General features: G+C 30.4%; 1 protein-coding gene across 1 annotated transcript; it reads right to left on the bottom strand.

Moving 5' to 3' along the window:
• Positions 1-758: 758 nt before the first annotated feature.
• Positions 759-3,917, bottom strand: LOC137806599 (homeobox-leucine zipper protein ATHB-13-like). The gene is made up of 3 exons (XM_068606803.1): positions 2,506-3,917; positions 2,033-2,409; positions 759-1,288 (listed from the first exon to the last, which is right to left on the bottom strand). The coding sequence occupies exons 1-3, from the start codon at positions 2,615-2,617 to the stop codon at positions 941-943; spliced, it is 837 nt and encodes a 278-aa protein (XP_068462904.1). The 5' UTR covers positions 2,618-3,917; the 3' UTR covers positions 759-940.
• Positions 3,918-10,045: the final 6,128 nt, after the last annotated feature.

Raw genomic sequence — 10,045 nt, 5'->3', positions numbered from 1 at the left:
TGAGTTGAAAGTGAAGGTGAAAAGAGAGAAGTGGGTGACAGTGATCACACATGGAGTAGCAAGGACTACTACACTGATCCACTCTCGCTCCTTCCCTTGTCATGAACAAGAAAATCGACAATGTCCCATTCACGAGAATGACCATTTCCAACTCTCCTTGTTTTCTTCCCACCCTTTCCATCTCCTTGTCTTCTTTCCCTCTCGGAATGTGTGTTTGATTCCCTTTCTTTTTTAATACCCACTTTCTCAAATTCCATTACGTTTTCTTCACCCTTCTATTGCTCATCACGGATCAAACAAATCATCATATATATAAAATCAATTTTACATGCTCTATATAGCCTCTTACATAATAATTAAACTCTAGTTAAAAGAAATTTCACGTTTAATGTCTATGCCAACACATAGACATAAAAAAGAGTCTCGTACGTAGTACATGCAAAAAAAAAATTCTTTAGCAGTACAAAGGTTTGATTCAAAAGCAAGCAAAAGCTAATTGGATTAAAAAAATGGAGAAAATGTGAAGAGAATCTCCCTTTAGTGGCCCCTCTGCAATTGCCTGCAATCAGACACCAACTAGCACGGTCTCGCAGATAATTGGAAAAATTTTTCAAGACCCATTACTCAAAAGTTTGAAGAAAACTAGTCATTTTAATTAACTGAAAAAGAAAAGGTGACTAACTCTTTATTCTTTTATATAAAACTTTCAAGCCCCACCAGAAATATTCTTCTCGATATATCCTATTTTATACATCAAGTTTTTACCAAAACATGGGTTTTAATTTAATAACTCATTAAGTATGGCAATCAATTGACACAGACAGACACCCTCGAGATGATTTCATTTTCATCCGGAAAAGGGAAAACTACATTGCAATCTGAAAACTCTCTCTCTCTCTCTCTTTCTCTCTCACTTTCTCACTCTCTCTTTGCTGCTTGATCAATTGAAATGCTGCTGCTCCAACCAAGGCCAAAGGCCAGATTGATCATCAATGCCACAAAACATGTTGCTTAAGCTCTCTTCTTTGACCATATGATCAATCTTTTGGCACTGAAGGTCTGGCCTTGAAGCGGTTTGGAAAAGCTGAGCCACTCCTGTTGGTCTAGTAGAAGATGGAAAGAGGTTTCTGCTGTTCTGCTGAGTGGATAGAGGACTGTCAATAGCTGGGGTTCTTGAGATATCCAACTTGATTTCTGAGCTGTTCTCACTTCTATTGCTGCTGGAGCCCTCAGTTTCTTTATTTAGGTTGATGGATTCAGTGGGTTCTCTGCTTTTCAGTGCCAATATCTGCGGCAGTGAGTGGCAGCAGTGAAATTAGCTAATCCAAAAATGCACAAATGTTAACATGCAGGAAAGGTTCAAGTATCAAACGTGTAATCAGCCTAAAACAAAGGTGTCAATGTCAAAAGGAGCCAAATGATTGTTTATTTCCAAACCAAGGAAACTATGCGTTGCATGACAAACATGTAATTGAGTGGAATCTGGTCTTTATGAAGTTACTGTGGATGATTGGAAAAAGCATCTTTGCAGAAAGCTATCATAAAAAGGTTCTGAAAGCCACGATATATAATTTTTGAAAAAGAAAAAGATCATGATTACCTAGCTTTATTGTGAAAAATCAAAACAATCAGACATAGCAGAAACTTGAACATCCCTCCACTTCTTCTTCAATTTAGGATTAATTTGAATCATTTTCTCAGCAACCACATAGCAGAAAGAAACAAAAATGAACTATAAAGAAGTAAAATACATCGATCCTTTCCTATAAGTTAAAAGTTAATTTATGCACCTCAACAGCAGAAAAGTTAACTAAAATAGCTTCTAAAAAAAGTTTAATTTATTTTATCTTCTTAAATAATCTTATGATCTTTGCATGTAAGTATTTGTGAAGAAAATCATCTGAATTGGGCCTTAGATTTTAAGAAAAAATTGATCTTTTCTAAGTTTTCTTATAACATAACTAGAAGCTTAAAGAAATATTGTACTGCAAATATAACAAAAGCTTATAGAAGTTGTAAGAAAATTTCAAACCTCAGTCTGCAGTTTTTGGTTCTGAGCTTGAAGTGCATCATTATCTGCCTTGATAGCTTCATACTGTCTTTTGAGAAGATCATAGTCCTTCTCCAACTGCTTGGTTTTCCACCTAGCCCTCCTGTTCTGGAACCATATAGCAATCTGTCTAGGCTGCAAGCCAAGAGCCCTGGCCAGCTGCATTTTCCTCTCAGGTTCAAGCTTGTTTCCCAACTCAAAGCTTTTCTCAAGTGTCTTCACTTGTTCCATATTAAGCCTCCTTTTCTTCTCTCCTGCCTGCGATCCGTCATCAGACAAATCCTCCTCAGCATTAGCTTCTTCTCCAAGTTCAATCCCTGAAAATGACATAGATCTCTTGCCTAGAAAGGATACTCCTCCTGCATCAACATTTGAAACATGATATTAATCCCATAACACATTATTGCACTGCCAGGTACGTGTTTAGTGAGTGAGTTTATGTCTAAAGTGAGTACCATGGTACTCTTGAGGTGCACATGAAGTTATAATTGAGTTGAGTGAAGGTGGAGGTTGATGGTCATCTTGGTGAGGTGTTTGTAGCATGAAATTTGCTGGGAAGAAAGCCATATCATTGCTAGTCTATGCCTGCCACTGATCTTCAATAGCTGAATATTCTGATCACCATGTGAGATGGGAAGAGGAGATTTCTGATGCTCAAAGGATAAACTGTGTTGTTGTAAAACGACAAATAAAGAATATGGTCTAATATAGAACACCTTGTGCTAAATTGAATAGGATGGCATATCAGTTTCTACGGAGAGAACTATTGTTCTCTTATGTGAATATTTGGAAAGGTTGGACCAAGTTGTTGTGGAAGCAACAATAACCAAGACTAAGGTCTAATGCTCCTCATCTTCCGCTAAATTGAAGAAGATGGACAAATTGCTTTGAAGGGTATATATATATACCTTATCAGTTTAAGGGGGAGGAGATCTTGTTTTCTTATTTGATAAATTCTAAAGGAAAAGGAAAAGGAAGTTGGGAGGAAAAGGTGAGAGAAGAAAGGAGAGGAAGAAAGAAGAGAGGGACAGGGTGTGAGATGTTTGAATCTATAGTTCTATGCACCATCTTCAATATATATCACTGGATTCTTTATTTTACTTATTGTATTTAAGTTGCTTGACTTAAAATAAAAATAAAAAGTTCAATTGGTTTTATTTTTCATGTACTACATGAAAGGGAAAAATAATCTTATATCTATATTAGATGTAAAAATGACGTTTAGCGATTGGAAAAAGAATAAAAAGAAGAAGCATTATTTTTGGAAAGGAAAAAAAAAACCTAACTTCTCTGCGTCAACCTGTCTAATATTCCATTGGAGTGTGTGCTTGTTAAGATGATTGCTTGCAATTATTTTCCTAATGATAAATTAGCTTCTCACTTAGGAGACAGGCAGTTGGGTTTTTCTTTACAAAGAAAGGTTGTCTTTAAATATACTTATAGGAATTGGAATAGTAGCCTGCTAGAGGCTATATCTCCATGATTCTTTTGTTGAAGCAAGGAAATGAAGATTCACATATTATATGCTTCTTTAACTTGAGGTGGGTGAATTTAGAGCTTAAAAAAACAAATTCCCCTAATGATTTTGTATCAGTAAAACCATCAGAAAAAGAAGAAGAATAAGTTTTTTTAGTATATTTTGGTTTGAATTGAATCTAAAAGAATGGAAAGTGTATATTTGATGGAGGTGAGGGAAGAGATGAGAAGAGAAGAGAAGAGAAAGAGAGAGAAGTGAGAGGAATCTAGGGGATGGGTCCAATGAAGAGGGGCAGGGTTTGCCACCTAACCCACCAACAGGTATCATGCATTAGGAAGAAGGTCTTTCGCATCAACCATTATCCCATATTGCATCAGTTTAGCCCAGCCCCTATCTGATGATGCCTTTGTGTGTATACCTATGTGATGAGGCTTCAAAAGCTAAGCCTGTTACCTTCTTCTTCTTCTTATTATGACCCCACATAGCTGCTCTTTTTTGTCCTTTTCCCTACCATATATATCTCCATCTACTTCCCACATTGCCACTGCCTCCTCTCTCTCTATACTTCTCCCAACATGCCCCCAAATATATATAAATTACATCTATACATACATTTCCCTAATTAAAAACTTAAATCTCCTGTAACAACAACTCAAGTAACAATATAAAGGGTTTTAAACCATCCAAATATTTATAAGAAAGGAAATGATTGGAATAAGTCTTATTATATGTGAAATTGGTCTAATTTGAGATATCATTTCATCAACCTATTGAAAATAATTATTCGTAAACATTAATATGTAATCAAAACAACAACAATTTTAAAAAAAAACTAACAATCTTTAAAAAATAAACTAACAATCATTTCACATAAATTTCAATATTTTTTATTACGAGCATATTGATGATATAAATTTTGGATCAGATACAAAAACAAGTACAATATATTTAACCCTTAATATATTTATCTCTCTCCATATATATATATACACGCTCTGTGCAAGTGAATCCTAGTTAATTTGCTAGCTGCATACATGCCAATATGTCCAACATTTTACCACACTAAAACAAGTCAACCAGGAGTCCATTTGTTTGTATAGCCAGAATTTAAATTTGGTACAGTATTGGTGTAATCTTTGGTGTTGTAAGAAACTACAAAAATGTGACTGGTCTAACAGCAAATGCAATCACAGAGATGAGAGTCCAAAAAAGTTGAAGTTGGGTTAAAAGAAGAGTTTAGTTTGACTTACGGTGCAAGGCAAGTGATAAGAAATGTTAGGGTTGGCCATGCGAGAGAGGGAGGGAGAAATAGAGGTTCAGAAATACATTAAACCGTACAGGCAAAAACATTTATTGGCTCTGATGGAAACTGCAGTGCCTCAACTACAAGTTGCTAGAGAGGGTTTTGTTTAGAAACAGTGTCTGAGTATATACTATTATTATTATTATTATTATTTTGATTTTATTTTGGGAATTGGTTTCACATGAAACAATGAAGAAGGACATATCCATGTACAATTTTGCTGTTGATGATTGCTGAATTTTCTAATTTTCATACATATGGGGATGAAATCAGTACCCAACAATATGTACAACAACTGATAGTGTCAATATGGCAATGAAGCTTCATCTACACATTTAAGAAGTAAAAAGTACATTCAACTTTACTACTGTTATTTTTCCGTTATTGTTTTGTCATGCATCATCGTCTACATATATGTTGTATTTTCAAACAGGAACTTCGCAGACACATAGGACCCATCAAAGAATTTAATTTCCAACAAAATGGTCCCATTTTCGCTAAATCAGCCATATACATGCACGACCATAACTTCTTCTTTTATTTAACGACTTCCACACTTTCTGATAACTACACTTAGTTCATTCAACACATAATTCATCATGTTATTTTGATACCGACATTATAAGTCCAGATTATTTTTCAAATAATCTAATCTACATTCAAATAGATTGATCTATACATGCATATCATCCACACAGGTTTCTGTATATAAATTCAAACGTTATTTACTTTGCAGAGGCCTTCTTTTCTTCATACTTTATGCAGCTTAGATTTTTTTTTCCTTCGTCACTTTATAACACTACTATAAGAAAATCATCATGAAATAGAAACCAATTTTAGAATAAAAAATAATTAATTGCTATAATGACTAAATTAAATGCTATAATGACTAAATTAAAGACCATTTTAGTGACTAAATAAATTTTTGATTTCTAAATTAGTTTTTATTATTATTATATGATTTCTAAATTGGTATCTAATTAACAATCAATGTTTTGCTACCAAATTTAGAAACTAAATAATTGGTAGTTATAACATTGATAGTCAATTAGATACCAATTTAGAAACTATTTAACCATAATAGAAACCAATTTTTTTTTTTAGTTTCTAAGATAGTCAACTAGATACCAATTTAAAAACTATTTAACAAACCAATTTTTTTTTAGTTCTAAGATGGTCTCTAATTTAGTTACTATTACAACTAATTATTTTGGTATCTAAAAATTGATTTTTATTTGAGTAAACTGTCACAATGATACGTGACTAATACACGGTCACTAGCTTTTGTTGTGTAAAATCCCGTTTCTTTAACAAAATTAGTTATGAGAAAGATAAGTACGAAGTTTTCTAAAAAAAATTTAAATTTATGCCAAAAAAAAAAAAGTATTCATTGTGGATTTTGATTCAAATTGTTCTTTAAGCGTTTGTTGAAAAAGTGCATCTAATTGACTCTTTATATTGTGGAAAGTATGAGGACACACAAAGGTGGATGTGGTTACCCGTTTAATTTTCTTTTTCTTTTGTGTTCTTTTCATATTGCAATATAATATGATGTTCATGTTTGTAAAGAAAATCAAGTAGAAGAAAGTGAAAAAAAAAAAAAGGAATAGATTAAAGGGTAATGAAGTTTAATAATTAATGGTGTTCTAAATATATGATGTTGAGAAAAAGAAGAGATAGATTAAAGAATGTGTGTATTGTGATGATGGGACATGATAGGGTCCCATGGAAATACTGGTTTGATATGTAGCCAAAGACAAGCAGCTAGCACTGCTTCACATGCCTTTATTAGTTGGAAACTGAATGGGTACTCCATTGGCATAGGGTGGATCCATGTTCCTTACTCTTTCTCTGCATTTTTAATTTCCCCCTCTTAACTTTTCTCTTATTAGGAGACTAAAAATAAGATAAATAAATATTTTAAATAATAAATTTCAAAATTCAAGTGGGGTAGAGAAAAGAAGAAAAAAAAAATATTAGCTAATGAATCTTCTCCTCCACATGCTCTTATGCTTCTGGTGTGTTCATTTTACTCATATCCCATGTGCTATCTTTGCTTCACATCTCTTTTTTCTAGAGACTTTATTCTTCCTTCTCAAATTTTCAAATGTTTTGGGTTTTGGGATTTTCCTACAAGGAGGAGATATGCATTGATAGTGATACGTCAACTACTGGTCCAGTTATGTTTTCCATTTTTTTAATTAATAATATTTACTTCTCATAATCTTTTTCTTTTCTTTTCTTTTTACTTGGCCCCATGCATCACAACCGTCCATTGCGGAGGATACTTCCCTCATTGTGTATACATCTTCAAAGTGCTATTTGTTTCAGAGAGAAAGAGAATATATATATATATATATATATATATATATATATATATATATATATATATATATATATATTGCTTTACTTCCAAAAGGAGATAAAATAAAATAATAATACTCTCATATCTAAAAATGTTGGTAACATCTTAAATAAAATAAATAGATGTAGGTAGTATCCCTTTGGTAAAGAAAGTTATGTGGATTGATTTTTCCTTTAATTATTTTATTACAAATAAAATAAATAGTAACATTAAATTAATTTATTTTGGTTAAACTTTTTTTATTAGCAAAGCAAATTGGATATATTTATAAGGGGGAGATTAAAAGTTTACATCTGGACTAAGACAGGTTAGTCTAAAAGCCTTAACAAATATGACCCCAAGTTAACCCTTCACTCTGAAATAATAATTTACTTTCTCAGTCATTTATTAAAAAAACTATTGAAATGCTAAATTATATGATCTGTAGATGTAATTATTATATATATTTTTTAAGAAAATGAAAGCAATAACACTCGTATATATTTAGGTAAATAAATCCATGATTGTTTTGTTTTTTTCCGGATTTTTCGTTAGACATAGACATTAGACGTAAAACTTGTTTGGAATTATAGTATATTTTCTCTGTATCTGACCATTGTTGAGTAATAAATCTATTATTTAATATAAAAAGAAAAAGAGTAGAGTCTGAAAAGATTGAGATAAGGACCAAGAAAGACCGAAAGAGAAGGAGCAATAGTATGTGATGAACATCATTCTTCTGCTTTTGTTCCCTTTCTTTCATTTTTTTTTAATAGGAAATCTTTAATTTAAAATTATATTTTGAGCCACAAGTTAAAATTAAACTAATTTCTTTTATTATATCGGGTAATTTAATATACATGTTTATCTTAAGAAAGACTAACATAAGTCCTACAATTTTCTTAAAAAAAGGTGTTTAATCATATTATACATCTTTTTATAACACATAAAAATAATATTGATTCTCAAATAATATATATTGTTAATTGATATAATATTTGTATTACATCAGTAATTGATGTTGTATATGATACTATATCACTTGAAATAGTAACCAATGTACGTTGTTAAAAAGTATGTTATTTGATTTGTTAGTTTTAGAGAATCGTATTTGTTTCATTATAAATGTATGCATGCTCACTGATCTTTCTCTACTGTAAATTGTCATACTTTTAGTTGTGACATGTGAGTGAGAGAATCCCAAAAACAAAAGAGACTCAATCAAATTGTATGATTTATTTAACTAAAAATAATTATTAAACATCAATTTAAAGACAAAAAGAATTAGTTATTATATTAATTAAGTGTAATATTATTTTATAATTAAAATATTATTTATATATAAAATAATGTTTATTATTAATAAAAATCATAAAATAATTTATAAATTATTATTTAACATTAACTATCAAAAAATTTAGTTACTAATTACTTTACATTTTAAATTAGTTTTTAATTAAATTAATAAATAATTTAAAATAATTAATAAATAAAATTTTAATAATTAATATTAATTATCAATTTAAAAGTTATTTTATAATTTTTTTTAATAATAAAAACTAATTTAAATATCAATAATTTTTAATTTATAAAATAATATTTAAATTAGTTAATATAACCATTAATTATTTTTATTTATAAATTAATTAATATTTAATAATTTTCTTATAGTGTTTGAATCTCAATTCATATAAAAATCAAATAGAATGTTAGAAATACAATTAGTGATAGATCCATGAATTTTGAAAAAAATATTTACATGATGATATTAATATATAACTACAAGTCACAATTATATATATTACATAATTATTACATCTTCACTAATTATCAATATGTTCAATTCAACTCTCAATGAATATTGATGGTTAATTTGAGAACCAAACTAATTATGATTATTTTTGTCCAAATTTCGAGTAAAATAAATCACTTAATATGAAAAGGGAGATTTAGTCTATGTTAAACACCATTCTTACAGGCAAATATGAAGCTATGCCCTAAGTTTTATGGTCCTTTTAAAGTAATTTACAAAGTGGGAGCAGTTGCTTACAAGTTGCAGCTGCCAAGTTCTTCTCGCATCTATAATGTTTTCTACATATCTCAGTTAAAGAAGCATGTGGGAGCAACAGTGATAACTACTGACCTACCATCTGCAGCTGACAACAATACAAATGAAAAGGAACCAGAGGCTATTCTGGATCGGATCACGGTGAAACAGAAAGGTATGCCGGTGATAAAAGTGTTGGTCAAGTCGAAACATTAGCTTCGTGAAGACGCAACTTGGGAGTTCTACTATGACCTAAAGAAGAATTTTGTTTGGATTAAAGAGGAACATGTTTTAAATCGCACAATGCTTCCCTTAGTTTGTGCGACTCAACCCTCGATTAGATTCAAACGAATATGCTCCAGTGAAGCAATATCTATCTACAAAAGAAATAAAATAAAACAAAAATTAGACATTCCATAGGAATTGTGCTTTATCAAAGAATTTATTAAACTACTCCGAAAATTATTAACTTAAATTGACCTCTTCTAATTGTAATACTACACATGTTCAAATGTGTGGAATTAGAGAAACAAAAATAAACATTTTACGACATTATAAATAAATATTATTATGATAAATAATAAAGTAAAAAATTTGGAATATTTAGTTATTTTTCAAAACATACAAAGGTATTAAATAGTTTATTTATTTCTTTTAAATTTTCATTTATCAAATAAATAAAAATCTTCAATTATTTGTATTCACACAAACACTTTTTTCTACTTCATTTTTTCATTAGTATCTCTTCTATTTCTATTAATTTTATCATTTTTCCCTTTTATATTACACTCTTTCCCAACAAGGATAAGTGAATGCATGACAGA

Source organism: Phaseolus vulgaris, chromosome 3 (assembly GCF_000499845.2).
Source record: "Phaseolus vulgaris cultivar G19833 chromosome 3, P. vulgaris v2.0, whole genome shotgun sequence".
In the NCBI taxonomy this organism is placed as follows: Eukaryota; Viridiplantae; Streptophyta; class Magnoliopsida; order Fabales; family Fabaceae; genus Phaseolus; species Phaseolus vulgaris.
This window is presented reverse-complemented; position numbering and strand designations above follow the sequence as displayed.